This window comes from Vigna unguiculata, chromosome 1 (genome assembly GCF_004118075.2).
Source record: "Vigna unguiculata cultivar IT97K-499-35 chromosome 1, ASM411807v1, whole genome shotgun sequence".
Classification (NCBI taxonomy): Eukaryota; Viridiplantae; Streptophyta; class Magnoliopsida; order Fabales; family Fabaceae; genus Vigna; species Vigna unguiculata.
In genome coordinates, this window is record NC_040279.1 from 233,207 (window position 1) to 250,553 (window position 17,347).

The window sequence follows — 17,347 nt, forward strand, 5'->3', positions numbered from 1 at the left end:
AGTTTCGGTTTTATATAGGATAAATGTTTACTTTATAGAGCTATAATTAACAAATATCTTTAAACAGTGTAATGAATATATTATAACTAAACTAATATTTTAAATTAATCAATATGAAAATCATTATTTCATTTACTATAATTCATTAAACTAAGTTTTCGTACATAGGTATTTTAATTATTAAATTTAAATAAAATTTCTATATAAAAATTAAATGGACGTTCCATATATAAAGATTACGTACTAAATCATATTAAATATAAAAAATAAGAATGAGAATACAGCACTTCTAATTTTCCAGATTTAAGAGACTCATACTGTTAAGAATAATGGTCTTATATTTGAATTTGCCGAAAAAATAGATTTGATTGATTCAAGATGTCAAGGAATGTAATATTTTATAATTTTTCAACTCTGGTTCCTCTCGCTCTCCTCACCACGTCAACTCCTCCAATTCTGCGTGCAGCAACAACCACCATCCTCAATGAAGACATGTCAGAAAGTAGAAAGGAGGGAGTAAAATGCGTATGAAAAGATAAAAATAAATTAATCTGAAGACTAAAAGGGGACAAATATTAATGCCCCACGTTATGCAAATTATACATTTCCACACCATTTAAAAGCTGAAGGTCTATTTCAGGAACATTTGGGTGATAGAAAAAATGTGTGGAATAACCAGCAACAAGCTTTAATTTGATTAATGCAGATAAGAATTTCTCAAGGGACCAAGAGATCCATTAGACCGGTAAAACTATTTAACAAATTATCCATCATCACTTTTCTTACTACTCGCATCTAAATAGAACAATTTCTGTACTATGACCACAACTCTAGCTTACAAGTTTATGAATACAAAACATAATCCTTACTAACAAAATGCTAAACAAGGTAAAATCCAAATAAAACCCCATTAGCCTTCATAATCTCCCTGAGCAAATTTGTTCTCTGGGTAGAAAACCGCTACTACTTGGTTCCCATCAATTTTCGTCCATTCAACCCAGCACGGGCTTTTGTAGCACCATCCACGTCAACATACTCCAAAAACACCTGCAATACAAGAGTTACTTACAGTTAGCATATATACACCAAAATTATAAGCAATATAATTTTTCTACAGGAATTTTTGACAGATCCTCGGTCCCTCAACACTATAATTTTGATTCCCCAACTGCACCAAACCAGCATTGAGAAAGGAGGGAAGTGAACAAAATCGGTGCTCTTAATTTAAACTAAAAGAAAAAAAAAATTATTTATATATATATATATGACTGAAGAGCAGACAGAATTCCCGTAACAGGTCAAGAACACACCTTCCCAACTCCAGCGGCAGGCTCACCATCATGCGGTGGACGCGGGATCACCACATTCACCAAGGTACCTGCATAACGTGAAAACAAAACAGTGAACTACGCAATGGAATTTCAAAGACATGCAATGAACAAACATGTGAGGACAAAGAAGGTTATGGAGACTTCAGTCTGTAATTTAGGCCTGATTCTCTATGAGAATGTGGGACTACAAATGGCTGTAAAACAAATAAGACAGAAAACAAAGACAGAAAATTAATATGAATGTGTAGTTGTTTAGAGCGATACAAGGGCAAAATAAATCTGAAATTACCAAATTTGGAGCACTCTTGTCTCATATCATCAAGAATCTCTTCGTAGTCTTCATCATCTTTGAGCTCGTCAGCAGAAACTGCGTGAGTTAGGCAGACCACCTTGTTGCCACTAAAGCTGGCTGCAACATAAGTTTCTACAAAAATAAAAAGCCTCAGCAGTTAGCATTTTGAACACATGCACGGATGATCCTAGAAACAAAAACAATTTCAGGACAATCTATCAAACCTGCAGCGCAATCTGCTGTTGTGCATGCATTAAGATGCTCTCTTGTTCAGGTTTAGGCTGCTGCGGGTTTGCACCTTGATTAGCTCGTCTAACTGTGAGAGTCTTATCTCCCATTTTTATTCCATTCAGAGCAGCACATGCAATATCAGTAACTGCAAGATCCTGTAAACACAAAATGCATAACCTTTGAATTTCCTGTTTCTCTATCTTTCACTAGATCAAAACCCCTTAGAGGACCAAAAGTCTCTAAAAGCTCTCTTATCTGCGTTTCTGTGAAGTAATAAGGAAGTCCACCAACAAAAATTCGATCTGGACCATCAAGTCCACCAGCAGACCCAGGTGTTAAACCAACAGCAGCCAGATTAAGGTTGGGTTAGGCTGGCTTGGGCCTAGGGTAGCAGCTAAGGAAGGATTATAATCAGTAGGTCTCCTGACCTTAACAGGTGCCCCCTAATAAAAAAAATGGATTAGCACCGATGGACATAGTCATTCCTTGCACAACATGAGAAAAGAAACCCAAGCTTTTTTATGCCAGTCAAAATGATACCTCGAAAATAATCCCATCTAAAGCCATTGCATTGCTAGCTTCCTCAACAGACCTCATCTCCACAAAGGCGAACTTCTTGTCATGATTAATGTAAACATTGACCACAGCATCACCTGCACACAAATTAAATTAGCTCCATTATAATGCCAACAAACTGGCACATTCACTAAAGTTTAAAATGTACCTGGGCCAGCAGTGTTTCCCCCAATCTTAGCCATAACTTGACTGAAGAAAGTTGCAACTGACTGCAGCATAACAAGAATAGAAACAACAAGCCAAATTGTCACAACCATCTTAAAGACATAAACATTGTGGACAAGAATTATGATATTAGTATTACCTGCTCATTAGCTGTAGGAGGAAGGCCCCCAACATACACCCGCCTAGCATGTCGTGTAGCCTGAAAATTCAGTACATTAAAGACAGTCCATAACCTGGGGAAAGTCATGTTAAAAGAGTAATGAATGTAAATTTCATCTCACTGGAAATCATTTTACCTGTTGTGTCATAGCCTGAACTGGCATGACTGGGAGAGCACTGAACGGCTGCATCTTAAAAAAGAAATAAACAAGAAAAAATTGAAATTAATATAAACCTCAAATTGCATACATGAGCTGGGGAAAAGGAATCAAAAAAATACCTGACTTGTAGCCAACGGAAACATATTTGGAAACATTCCGGGAATTGCAGGATTTGCACCAGTGATCTGACCTGCAAATAAAGGAATTGGCATATCAGAACAAGCTCATTGTTTTCACTTTTTGCAATCATAATACATAAGAATCAAATGCCTCCTTTTACTCCAATTGGCACGAGCTTAAGCATACTATACCTCGTGGAATATATTGTATTAATAATATTAAAGGAGCATTGTAAACAAACTTTAGAGATAATATTTGTGTCTACCAAAGTAGGTAATAGTTTCCAGTTGAAGACGAACAAGACCCACCAAAAACAGGTGCATTGATTCCTCCGTGGACATAAAAGCTACAGATGTCGGCTCACGCCCATTGTCAGCACAGTGGGGCTAGTAGCCCAACATGCCTCTTAGAACATATGACAAGACATAGAAACAAACAAACAAACACCAAACACAAGACAAAAAACCAAAGCATCTTTTAGTTCCAGAATTATATCGCTATGTAAAAAGAAAGACAAAATTACACACCATGGGAAACCAGTCCTCAAAGCTATATATACTCAGATAGTAACTGAACAAAGCTTACCAAGTTAACACCATGCAATTTGATATGAATTTTCCATACTAGGACAAACAAAAAGAAAAAACAGTTAAGATGAGAAATTTCATAATATATACATGTGTAAATGTACCTGTAACAGCAGAAGCACCAGCCAACATAGCAGAGGCAGGCGGAGCCATATCAAAACCACTAGTCCTTTGCTGTAAGTGCAGTAAATTAGTTAATCCAATAATGAATGGTACTCTTCAAACCAATCGAATAATGAATGCTACTCCTCAAACCAAGAATATGTATTAGTTGACAAACTTAAGTAAATATCAAACACATCTATCAAAAATTGTTAAAACAGGAGGTGATGAAATGATGAATGAAGAGCAAGGGTTGCCCTGCCGCCAATAAAGTTAAATACAATGATAGATGTGTATTCACAACACTATACTGGTTCACTTGGCATCCACCAACAATTTTATTTTGTAGACAAAATATAATTCACAAAGGAAGTCACATGCATGATATGATTAGCAGACATCTATACACTCTGTATGTTAAGGATCTTTCCAGGATTTACCTCTTTGAGCGTGAACGAGAACGCGACCTTGATCTATGTTCGGATCTACCCCTGACTTGGATTGAGATCTAGACCGAGACCTCCGCCTATGCCTATCCTCTCTATCATAATCCCTTCTTCTGGAAAATCACATAATTCAGATAAAAATTGAAAAGAGAACAGGAAAAACGTTATTTAAAAAAATGTAGCTGAGTATGAATTCAGATATTATGCAACACATCGCATGCTACTGAAAATCAGATGCTGATGAAATCCTCAAGCTCCAACTGGTATACAAGGCAGTAAGATCCCAAACAAAATTTTACCTGTCAAAGTCACGGCTCCTGTAAAAATCATCTTCATCTCTATCCTTGTCCTTTCCCTTCGTTCACCACGATCCCTGTGCCTATCTCTGTGGTGGCGGTCCCTATCCCGGTCTCTTTCCTTCTCACCATCACGCTCTCGGTCCCTCTCCCTGTCTTTGCTCCTCTCCCTATCTCTGTCCTTGTCCCTGCTTCTCTCCGAATCCCTATCCCTACTTCTCTCCCTTTCCCTCCCCTTTTCCCTTTTTCTATCCCGGTCTCTCCCTTTCTCCCGCTCCTTCTCTCTGCTTCTGGAAGATTCTCTGTCATAATCGCGAGATCCATGCTGCCAAAAGAACATAAAAAATTAACACGTGAGAGCAAACCCATATCTTCAAGCCTAACAGGTAATGATGCATATGAAAGTAAGGTTAAAACACAATCACAGTTGGAACAAAATATTTCACACTCGGCATAAAATACCTGAAAAGCAGCCAAATCCAAAATACATTTTTCCTAAAATTTATACAACATTCAAAAGAAACACGAGAGGGCACTGCATAAAATCATGGCAAAGCATGAAGATTTCATTGATAGTTTGGCAGGAAAAAAGACAGCGGCATGGTACGAAAAGCAAAGACCTTACGAAAACCTAAGCATCTTTAACCACACAGTGAAGCGAGAATTACAAAAGGGGGGAAAACACGAAACAAAATCCAACCTCGAATCTCCCCATAACTGAGACAGGTGTAGCCAGTTTCACAAACAGTGGAACGAAAAGGCTGACACAAGATTTGTAGTGTTAAGATTGGGAACATGATGCGAAACAGAAAAACCCTGTCCCGAAACCCCAGTTATGAGAAGAGAGAAAGCAGTGGAAAAAAAAAACCCTAATTGCAAATGAAAAGGAAAGTGCGGAGAAATAAAGAGAGAAAAAGAAGGGATTGATGGAGCAGAAAGAGAGAACGCATACGTGAGATTTGGAATCGGTGAGATCGTCGTGGTTGGGCTGAGGAGAGGAATCGAGATGAGGATGAGGATGGGAATTGTGAAGGTCTTCTTCTTCTCCGTTGCCTTCGTATCTTCATCGTATTCGGCCATTTTTTTTTTTTCTCTTTCCCTTTCTCTGTGCTTTTCCTTTGTGGAATGATAGATATGATTTGGGAGTGTGCAATGTGTGTGAATGTGTCACAGCACCACCATTCTTGTGCTCAAATACCCTCTTCCTTTCTTCTTATTCATCTCCTCTTTGGCCAATAAGCCCATTTCGCTTTTTGGATTTTCACTCCTCACTTCAGTTGGGCCTTCTCTGCATTTCACTTCCTCCACCCACATACTAAAATTATTAATACTTGAAATTCAAGTATTCATTTAGATTATTTTATTAATATTAATAGTTCGAACTAATAATTTAAATGTATCATAAATAAAATTAAATGTATTATTATTTAGCTCTTTTAACGCTCCACAGGAAATATTAAAGAAATAAATATTTTTTAATTATTACTTATAATTAATTTATAGTAATAAGTTAATTTTTCTGTAAATAGTGAAGTGGGAAAGTTGTTTAGTTTTTTTGTATTGCTAAGTTAAACATTTTGTCGGTGTTGTATTCAACACTTAATACATGGAATATTCTTGAACACTTATTTAATAATTTGAGGTTGATGTATGGATGAGACATCTATCTCGAATGTCATTAGGTATGTAATAATATAATTTAAAAAAATTGGTGTGTTTAATGTTCATCCTTTTTCTTATTTGCTTTGTTTTAGGCGATTCTTAAAATTTTACTCTTTTTTTTTAGATTTGACACAATATCTATTATGTGTATGGTTGTCAATACTATTTTAGGTCTTTTAACTCTAAAAAAGTTTTTGTACACAATCCTTGTAACCTCTCTTTTTATTTTTGATGAAATTTTTATTATATCAAATGTATGTAATCAAAACCAAAGAAAAAATTGGATGGTTCACAACACTTTTAGCACAAAATTATTAGCTCTATTAGGTTTGTTGTCATGTTGTTGACCCGATATCGTTCTTCATTTCTTGTAAGTATTTACTTGTTCCTCTAAATGTTATCCACATGTTATGTTGCTTCTTGTATTGTTTCAACCCTTACTATATATGTTGTAATAGTAATTAACCATGATTTAGTCATAACTATGGAAGAAATTGAAAGTTTTATGCTAGAATGGAAGACATCATTTATGGATGTATAAAGTAGTATTCCATATTTCATTAGGTTGACCATTAATACATTAAATCGTATGAAGTTATAATTAGTGAGAAATCATATTGCAGTTCAAAAGATTTTTTCTCGAACATAATTCAAAGGTCAACAAGGTAATGACTGACATGTTCACGTTCAAGCTTTGATTAGTGTGACATTGTTATTTATGTGTGATGAATCATTCTACAATGTAAAGTGTTCTCTACGAAATAGTTTAAAACAAAGATCTTTTATGATGAATTTTACTCTTAATTATCATTTATCGTTGTACAATTAATTATTCATATCATCTTGGCCAATAATAATTTATGAATGAAATTAATACACACAACAAACATTCAAATTAAATATAATATCTCATTTATTTAAATATCATTGTTTATGGAATATTCTTTCCAGAGTTTCAACTCCATGACTTCCATTGAAATAATAGCTTTGTTCAAAGGCTATGTCCAAGGTGTTACCATTTTCCAAAGTCTTAATAGTTACGATGTAAAATACATAATCTCTAAGTCAAGAAAATATGTTCAAGGTCATTAGTCAAGTCCTAATGGTTATGATGTAAAATACATTTGCTTTTAAATCAAGAAAAATGTGCTTTAACACATGTAACATCTCATTTAATAGTGTAAAATAAAACTTTACATAGTTGATAATCCATAAGCAATTAGACCAAAGACACAATTATACTATTATAGTTATCCAAGATAACTATACTAGCATATAATAGGTTTTACATCAACATACTCTGGGGAACTAAAAGTTGATCACATAACTACAACCACTTTTAAAGATAAAAGCTAACCCTAGCTCTCATGATCCTATATTTATACAACTACACCAATATCTTCTTCTTGAGGTAAACCCACACCTATTTCTTCATTTGCTCACACCGATAAAGGTGATCATTTTAAAAGAAAAACAACAAAACACAAGAAGCACAAGTACTCGAGAGAGTAAGCTAGTTTATAAAATAAATAAGCATATAATAACACTTAAATTGATGAATCATAAAATAGTGTATTTCAAACATTCATAGAAAAATCAAACATAAAATTACATACTCTTTAGACTCAATTATTTAGATATAGGCATTTATGTATAATTCTTAGTGATTTTTGCACTTGTGATAAAAAAATATTGGTCTACCTAAGTTGGTACACACAAAGTTAGTCTCTTTATCCGTCATAAGAACCTAATGGTCGTTCTTAATGACAATACCTCATGTCCCCTCTCACCACATAACTGTCATAAAATCATTGGCCATTATCTAAGTGGTGCCTAGTGGCACTACAACGCCAATATTCCAGCAGCGAAAACTTCCTTTTGAGTTCTAATTGAGTAATTTGACACTTTTTAAGTTAATCCTCATCTAACAAACCTTATAATATTTTAGAATTTCACATTCTTAACTCAAGTAGTGTCAATTCAGTACAATTCAAAGACCTCATAAAACATCCTACAAAACCGTGAAACCAAAGTTTCCATACTTCTTACAATTCAAAATTTAATCAAAACATGTTGAACCATTTACCTAAGTTAGTATAATCAAATTCACCAAACTAAACTCTCATACCAAATTTAAGATCAGCTTAGACGCATCAAGACAAATTTACATTCATATTTCAGCAACTATCAATCATGCCAATTGATCAAAAAAACCAATAACTCATTGTCATAGAAAATCAATCAACCAATTTGATCTTGAAATAATAGTTTTGCTGTCACAAATCAACAAACACTAATTTAAGAATAATTGCAAATTAGTTGTTATGATTATAAGGAAGAGGTTATCACTTGGGAGATAACCTCCTCCTTATAATCCTAACAAGTGGTATCAAGTCTAAGTCTCACATTGATCATAAATGAGAAAGTAGAGCACTATATAAAATAAAGACCCATAAACTCATTGCCTTAAGGTTTTGGGTTGAGAGTGGTGTCAATGTCTTATGTGGTTGGGCTTAGGTCCTAACATTAGCTTCCCTGAACTTAGAAGACAACCCAACCTCTTGAAAAAGCCTCAAACTGTCTTTAAACTCATCGCGAACGCTCTACCTCAACCTGTGTAAACATGTTCTAATCGAGCCAAAAGAGTCACTGATTAGCTAAGAGTAAAATCAAAGACTCAAGGAGCACATGCAACTCAAGAAAAATTACATGCAAAGCTAAAACATATTGGATATCGAAAGAGTCCAAAATTTTAACTTACTTGAAAGAAGAATTTGTTCGGTTAGACTCGAAGACTTCTTTGAGATGAACGTAACTCCTACCTCTAATCGTGAAGAATACGAAATTTGAGTGGAAAAATGAAAGAAGAAGACAAAGATGGTGGAGAGAATGTGTTCTTATGAATAAGGTTTTGGCACATTTAAATAGTGATGTTTTCAGTTATTTAAAAAAATAAAACAATTTTATATTTTGAAAGGGTTTTACAACAATGCATCTTAGTTGAGCTATTCTAAAATATCACACAAATCTTAGATTATTGTGACTTTCCGACCACCAAAAGTAAATATCAATGTTTTTGTCATCTATGAATCAGTGTACTTAAAAATTAGTCTAGATGTAGTTTACGCATTTCAATCTTATTTCAAGGTAAACAACTTTCAAAATCTGTGTTTATTAGAATACAAATAAAGAAGATTGAACCATTTATCAAAATTAAACATACAAGAGTGAACGAACATTCTCTTATGGTCTAAATTGTTTTCTTATATGACAAAGAGAAGAAAACTTATCTATGGGATGTATTTATGATTATGTTGAACTTTGGGATAATAAAAAGTTATTTCAACTTTTATTTTATTGTATTAGTTTATCATCAATGAAAAATAAATTTTAAAATTTACTTTCACTAATACCGATATATAAATGCAGATAAATAATTATCAAATTAATAATAATGTATTTTTCAAATATTTTGTAATTACATGTACAAGAACTTAAATTTGTTTTATATAAATTAAATTTAAATCGACATAAGTTTTAAAGTTAACCTTACATATTTTAAACAATTTTACGGTAAGATGATTTTTAAATAATTGTCAATTATTACTCTCAAATCATTCCTCTCTGATGTCTCTTGTTCAAAACAACAACGATGATAATTAATTGCAATGTGCACATCATCTGTTACAGTTGTAACTTCGTTAAAGAGTGGCTTAAACATGAAGCAAGTTATGCAAGCAATCACAGTATCCAGTGCCTCATTTTGCAGGTATATATACACAGTATTTCAAAAGCTAAACCTGTGTAACAACAATGATTATATATAAAGACTGTTAATCAAATTGAAAGTGTAACAATCCATGAAGGAGTTGTATATATATATATATATATATATATATATATATATATATATATATATATATATATATATATATATATATAAATCAGAATCAATTCCAAAACTCAACAGCAACATAAATGAGAATGATGAATGAAACACATGATGGTGGAAATTGTACGAGTTTCCTCGACACTACTGTGGGCAAAATGGCCTCCACAAACGAGACCTGTGGCTAGGAACGTTGAAGTGTCTGATCCTCCCTTCTTGTTCCTTCAAATACCCTTCACACAGAAAAGCCTTAGAGAACTTGTCTTCAACATCTCTATCAACATCATGGACAAACACATCAGTGTCACCATGGCCTTTGTTCCGAGCAATCAACCCTGCAGTGTAGATTGCAGTCATTCTCCCAGGTGCCCCTCAAAGAAACCTGTGGGGGCATCCACCATGATCACATCCCAATCTATGTCATAAACCTCACTGGGGAACCCCTTGTGTGCGAGCTGGCACTGAGAAAATCTTGGGTCACTCACCTTTTTGCACTCTGCTTCCATTCCAACCTTCAACAGTTCATCAGCCTGGTGAACCTGTGTGTCGTACATCACATGGTAGGACTCCAAAGAGGGTATCTTCCGCTGGATTTGGTCGATCCAAGACTTGTCCTCCTCCAGGAACACCGTGCGGCCACCGTAGTTGAGCGATGTCCACATGAGGCTGTCGTGGCCGAGGCCAAACACGAGGAAGTTGCAGGGTGACTTCTTCTGAAGGACCTTGGCGGAGACCGAGATCTCTCGGAGGGTCTGCTGAGGGGTGACGTTGGTGGTGGCGTAGTGGATGAGAGCATTGGATAAAGACGGAGGGGCCTTGTTGCATGTGGGGTTCTCATGGATCGGAGGGCATGATGATGGTGTTGCTGCACTTTCTGCTGCTTCAGATTCTTCTACTGCTACTGCTACTGCGTTTGCGTTTGAGTTTGAGTTTGAGTTTGACAAGTTGGTTTGTGAGGTGAGTTGGGGAGACAGAGAGAATATGGATGACCGGAATAGCAAGATGAAGAGGCAGAGAAAGGCAATGGAGAGAATGGCTACCTTGAGGCTGCATGTGAATTGGGTTTTGGACCTCATGCTTGGTTTCTGATTCTTTTCTTTTTATCTTTCTCAGATCTTAATCTCAGGAACACACCTGAACAGGAATTTGGACATTTAAGGGGGGAAAGTTGTGAACTTGCTTGAGAGTAAAGTGAAGTCAAACTGATATAAAAAGAGAGAGAGAAAAACAGTAATAGTTTGTGAACGAGATTAGTGGTCGATTTAGTGTTGAGGTGGCAGACATTGAATCTTTATTTAGCACCTACTATGGGAATGATCACCTACCGTTTGTTGTGATGTTGTTGGGGTCACAAGGCCATGGTATCTTGAGAATTGAGATAAATATATATATTTTTGGTGAAGCCTACGATGAGAAGTGACAGAAAAACGATGATTATTGATGTTTGGTATGATTTGAAAACATGCATTGGTTGTGTAAAGCAGGTAGAGAGGAAGAAATTTGGAGGAATGATTTTGACAAAAGAGCTACTGAAGCAACTTTTGTAGATTAAGTATTTGTTAGAGTTGGTAGAACTGAAATGGGTCCAACAGTTGATGTTTAAGAATAATTTGTCGTCTTCAAAAACATGAAATTACCTCACAAGGTTTTCTGCATGTTTTTTCTTTCATGTTTGATATAGTTTTTTGGAAGGGTTTTCTAAATATTTGGCAATGAATTTGTGACAGTACTTTATGATATCAATTTGTATTTATTAAGACTTTAATATCATTAGTGTGTATTCTAAATTTATACTCATTACTAATAACAACAATATTATTAACTTCCTTTTATTGATGTGTATGTACCAATTATCTAATACAGCTAGTATATATTAATAACTTAATATCAATAAGTATTTATTTATTAACATTGTGACTAATTTATAAATAATAGTAATAAAATAATACACTGTATACACACACACACACTCACTCTCTTACAGAGATATACATACGTTGGATATGATTTTAAAATATCAAAAGTTAGTTAATTGAAAACATGATACAAATATATATATATATATATATATATATATATATATTAGTTCATTTAGCGAAATGAATACATAAATTACTTACTTAATCATATCTTATTTCAACTAACAAGCGTGCAAAGAAAAAAAAAAGGTTACAAATAACACTATTTTCTAAAAGAAACATTTAAAGGAGAGTGGCTAAATTATATTAATATATGTAAAGAGAGAATTTAAAAAACGAAAGATTTTGTTTTTCAACATTACATTACGTAATAATAATAATAAAATTACACCTTTTTTTATCCATTTTTCATATATTTATATTTTGTAAACAAAATAACTAAACATTTACTTCTATGTTCTACCTATTTTTTTCTTTCTATTTTTCTTTTCAAAACCTTAAGAATTGTTTTTGGTCACTACCCTTGATTGAATAAAAAGCTTACGGAGTCCGGTTGGAAACATAAATGTCAGCTTATTCCGACTAAAATTAGTTTTAATAACTCTTGAAAACAAAAATAGAAATAAAAGATATTTATTTAGTTATTTCTTTGTCAATATATATGATAAATTAAATAGTTCCAACTTTATTATCCCTATGTAGGATTGGGCATGTACGTCAAACAAAACAATAATATTTTGTGGGGGTCTCTTGTTGCCTTCTACAAGATTCAGTTTTTCAAAGTGAAGTGGGTATTTTTTAGTCATTTTCCATCAAAATGTCAGTCCCAAAATCTAATTTGTTAAAATACAGCTTGAATAGATGAATATCTTAACATGATATTTGTCTTTACCACGAATAGCATCTCTTCCTCTTTCCCCTAATTTTTAACTACATAAGGCAGCTAGCAAAGATGGGATCTTGCTACTATGATGATAAAGGAAACAAACAAGTTGAACAAATATAAGCAGAATACTAAAACGTTGACGTACCTTTCTTCACTTTGGCACAATAGCATTCCATTGATCCATATCTTCAAACAATGTCAACATATTCACCGGACTTAACCATTTTGTTACATTAATTGTTACTATTTTCTCTAGGGGCTGGGTTCATAGCACAATATCTGACAATAAATACGCTCTGTATGTAGTGATTTCACCCCACAAGTTTTCATTTACAGAAAGTGGATGTTATAAAATAAACTGTTGAATAGGTTTGGAACAAATACGATAAGATTGTTGTGCAGTCTCCAGATTGAAATCCAGTGTTGTGATCAATGAAGAAAGAACCTGTAGAGGACAACTTTATTCATACAAGGATGTGTTGATAAACCATAAAATCATCCAAAAAGAAAATATCAATCAAGGTATAAATAAAAACTTCACCCCCTAATATTTTGCTTTTATACTTATTATTATTATATAGCGAGGAGATTTTAACAATTTCATAGCTTGTTATATACATGTTCAGGTATTTAATTATCAAAATCTCTGTTGCCGATTTCCCACAGGGCATCTCTCAGTTTAGAAAATTTAAATCCTACTTAAGATGTATAGACTGATATTGGTAGCAACCAATTTCATTTTAATAAAACTTTGGTGCAGCTTTGTATGTACCACAAAATTCTAACCTCTTTAGATCCAGAAGCATTCAAGAGTAACTTCATTCGATGAGAGCCTTCTCCTACGTTTTGAAGAATGTAAGGAAGTTCCAATTCACATAATGCCTCACGGACTATTCGAGCATTCTGAAAAATGGAATTTGAAATCTATGAATTTAGCTGAAGAAATATGTCCAATAACTTGGTGGAATAGTATGAGTATGATGCTTGAAAATTGCTCCACAAATTGGAGAGTGAAAAGCATTATCTTACAGGGTTATTTTCATATGAGAAGAGTTCCAACTTTCCTGGAGGAGGGTCAGGCCTGGCGTAAACCCACCGAGCCATTCCTCTACCTGCTCGAAATATTGTCGGCATCCATCCAGTAAAAATAGTGCTGCACAGGAATGGGATGTAAAGAACACATTAATTTGAAAGTCTATCTTCCAAAAGACAATGGTACTTTGACACCAACTTTTTTTACATTCATTTGACAGTACTCATCATTGCCCTTCACTCTCTCTTTTTCTTTAGAAGTACAAAAGTTAATTTTTGTTAAGATCATTTTACCTCAACACGCAGCACACATCCTTTGGTCTCTGTCACAAGACTCAATAATAATCATCTATATATGTTTCATTGCTCCTTAACAATCACATTCTGAGTCACCCCAAGACCAGTAACATATTGTGTCCCAGTATACAATTTATTACAGTAAAACTTTAAGGTTCCTTTCCACCTAACCACTAAATGAAGCAATTTTGTATGGTGAAGTTGGGAATTGAGTTTCCTTCCTAAAAAAAGTGACGAATAATAGGTTATACGCCAATAAAAAAAGTGATTTGCATCTAATACCTCTCCAAAAGCCCCAATGATGGACTTCTGCCTTCTCCGTATTGCTCAAACAAGTATTTTACAATATCACCTGCAGCAAGACACCAAGAATAGAGATTGATGAGGGTCACAGACAATCAGCATTCGTTTAGAGGTTGGAATTAAGACTACAATTGCATTTACTATATTAAATGACATAATAAAGTTCACAACATTTAAAGGGTTGAAATTGAACTAGTTAAAATCCTTTACTAACACAACTGAAACAGACAAAAATGGATGTTTAGGTAAGAAAATGCAAATAGGAGTAATGAACCTATAGCATGTGTCAATCTAAATCAGTAAACAAGTATGAAAATGGTGCTTATTTATGTCATTGCCTCAAAACAGGACAATCAGAAACCATTTGGAGAAAGAGCAGCGAGAAACTTGCTTGCTTACCACTTTCATACATAGAAATACCCTTTTTTTTATCAATGAGGAAAGGAAACCTGCAATAGAAAATCATTGCAGCATAAATAGAAATAGTATTTGAAAAGATAAGGACAACATCAAACTATTTAACAAGTGTTAAATATGTTGCAAGATACAAATAAGAAACAAAAATGTAAAAGAAAATGAAAGCTGTCTTGTAGCAATTGCTTCTTTATCAGGATCAATCAGAGTATATAATACAACTAGTATATATATTGACAAAATTGAGACATGATACTCAAGAACTGATAAATTTTCAAAGTTCTGTACTACTGCGAGAAAATTCATTCAAAGATCAAAGAAACAATTTATGATGGAAAGCTACGTACTGTTCTTTGCCACCAGTTCTGCTGACCACCTCTCTGTGTCTTACAGAACCCTTAGGACATGGATAGACCTATTCATGACACCAAAAAAAAAAAAGAAATCTTACTTGCTGGAATTTGTTTGAATATCACTAATCCAGTCCAACAGGAGTTTATGGGATAAGGATTACATTGTTGAAAAGTTAGCTAACACATCAAACTCAACTCAGTAGAGAGTAGACATAGACCCCAAGTTTCTAGGAGCATATCTTACTGGAAACCAAAAATAGCACTCCATTGAAACAGACAAAACTCAGCCAAGGGAAGGAGCATTGGATATTGAATGTGGTGGTAAGTGTGTGTGAAGCATTGATAGCTAACCTCTACAGAAAGATCTAGTTCAGTCAAAGCTTCCCGGACCCTTCTACAAAAGGGGCATGCCTCTGTTAAAAAATAATGTTCAAAAGATTTAAGAGGGGACAATCACAAAATTCAACGATAAAATAAAATTACAGCAATATGTAAGTGATAAAAAACCAAAAACATGTTTCAGGATAAGAATAAAGAACTGCTTTTATCTGGGCACAGTGTTATTGCAATTAAGGCCAAATGGTGCTGAGCAATAGTAATAATAATACAGTTAAAATAAATAAACTTCTGGAAATGCTAATCAATTTCAATAATTAAGTCTAAGAAGAAACATACGTTTTTCTACTATTAGGAATAACAGTAGCATCATAAGGGTTAAACCTGTTTAATGTGGAAGAGGCGTACCAAATTCAAAAAGCTGCAAACTAAAAGGAAGTTCTGAAGTGATTTCTTTGGAGAGTGAACTCTCAGCTATCGATTTTTTTCCCCATGCAAACCTTGACAAGCTAGCCAAGGATGATGACGCCAGCTACCATTCATAAAAAAACTTAGAAGGTTAGTCTGATATAAGGTGCACGCAGAATATAAAGAATGATTTGCACCCACACCGCAGATACATCACAGGATTAATTGTTTTCATATAATTTCCCATATACTTCCATATACTTCCACTTCCACTACATGCATAAAAAATAATGATTTTAAGGCTATTTACTGCTAAGACCCCTGAGAAATCACCTCAAAAGTGAAATTGCGTGGTTGAGAAGGATCCCTTCCCTGCCAGAAGCAGTAAATAAAGCAGACATTGAGAAATTTAAACTATAACTGTTAGAGAAAAAAGCATTGGAAAAGTGAATCAGTACGCATACAGATAAGAGCGTGAGTAGGGGGCAGAGAAAAGAAAGAAGGGAGGTGGATGTGGACGATGATGGCGACGCATCTGATTTTGATTTTGCAACGATTCTGAGTCTCTGCAACGCCCAATTCCTACTCCCGAGTTGAAGACTCTTGCTTGTGGTTGTGGGTGGAGGTGTGGGGATGAACAGTGGGAGAACCGAGCTCAACGACATGCTTATGCTGCTCTTCACCAAACCCAATTTCTGTCCCACACCGCCCAAAATACTCTTTTGGTTTTAGGTATTATTCATTAGGTTTAATTACTCGTAAGGTACCCAGTTTGGGTCAAGTCAAGGGTGTCAATTTGGTACCCGGCGAAAAAAAGGTTTCAATTTAGTACCCAAGTTATTTTAAGTGCATCAATCAGGTACATCCCGTTAGATTGTCAGGAACGGCGTTAAAATCTTGGTGACGTGGCAATGGATAACGGATACGTGTCATTGAGAGGTGAAGACGTGTAAAAAAAATAATTGTACAGTGTGCAGTGGTGGTTTAATGAAAGGTGAAGTCTAAATTTGCCCTAACTCTTAAATGTACCATATCATCTTCTTCTTCCTCTCCATTCGGTTGCAGGTTCAGAGTTGAAAAGGTGGCTTCTCGATTTGTGTCTTCTTCTTCCAATCAATTCGTCAATTCTCATCTTCTTCTTCCTCTCCATTCGGTTGTGTGTGTTCGTGGGCATCACAAAAAGGTGGGTTCGTGTTGTGTGTCTTCTTCTTCCAATCAATTGTTCAATGTCTCGCAGTGAGGGTTGTGCGTGTTCGTGGGCATCACAAAAAAATAGTGTCTCCTCCCCTACTGTTTCATATAGGAGTGCGGGTGGAACCCAAATGTGCTACTGTGGGGAGGTTGCAACGTTGAGAGTTGCTAAAACAGTTAAGAATTTTGGA

General features: G+C 34.7%; 3 protein-coding genes and 1 pseudogene across 3 annotated transcripts; all 4 read right to left on the bottom strand.

Annotated features, from left to right (window-relative positions):
• Window positions 1-663: 663 nt before the first annotated feature.
• Window positions 664-4,197, bottom strand: LOC114177937 (splicing factor U2af large subunit B-like). The gene is given in 16 exon segments (XM_028063551.1): window positions 664-978; window positions 981-1,047; window positions 1,311-1,378; window positions 1,621-1,725; window positions 1,728-1,755; window positions 1,848-2,011; window positions 2,014-2,037; window positions 2,040-2,222; window positions 2,225-2,297; window positions 2,395-2,507; window positions 2,579-2,639; window positions 2,735-2,794; window positions 2,892-2,939; window positions 3,035-3,105; window positions 3,727-3,796; window positions 4,165-4,197. Coding segments are annotated over 15 exon segments (1,182 nt in total). The 5' UTR covers window positions 3,776-3,796; window positions 4,165-4,197; the 3' UTR covers window positions 664-910.
• Window positions 4,165-5,711, bottom strand: LOC114181308 (splicing factor U2af large subunit B-like). The gene is made up of 4 exons (XM_028067731.1): window positions 5,643-5,711; window positions 5,419-5,529; window positions 4,470-4,791; window positions 4,165-4,283 (listed from the first exon to the last, which is right to left on the bottom strand). Exons 1-4 carry the CDS (start codon window positions 5,709-5,711, stop codon window positions 4,210-4,212), a joined length of 576 nt encoding a protein of 191 aa, XP_027923532.1. The 3' UTR covers window positions 4,165-4,209.
• A 4,407-nt stretch (window positions 5,712-10,118) lies between these two features.
• LOC114192884 lies at window positions 10,119-11,378 on the bottom strand (annotated as a pseudogene).
• Window positions 11,379-12,972: 1,594 nt separating this feature from the next.
• On the bottom strand, window positions 12,973-16,707 carry LOC114192868. The gene is made up of 10 exons (XM_028082657.1): window positions 16,430-16,707; window positions 16,299-16,337; window positions 15,966-16,089; window positions 15,573-15,634; window positions 15,216-15,283; window positions 14,854-14,903; window positions 14,434-14,503; window positions 13,852-13,975; window positions 13,609-13,725; window positions 12,973-13,267 (listed from the first exon to the last, which is right to left on the bottom strand). The coding sequence occupies exons 1-10, from the start codon at window positions 16,628-16,630 to the stop codon at window positions 13,169-13,171; spliced, it is 954 nt and encodes a 317-aa protein (XP_027938458.1). The 5' UTR covers window positions 16,631-16,707; the 3' UTR covers window positions 12,973-13,168.
• Between the last annotated feature and the right edge of the window lie 640 nt (window positions 16,708-17,347).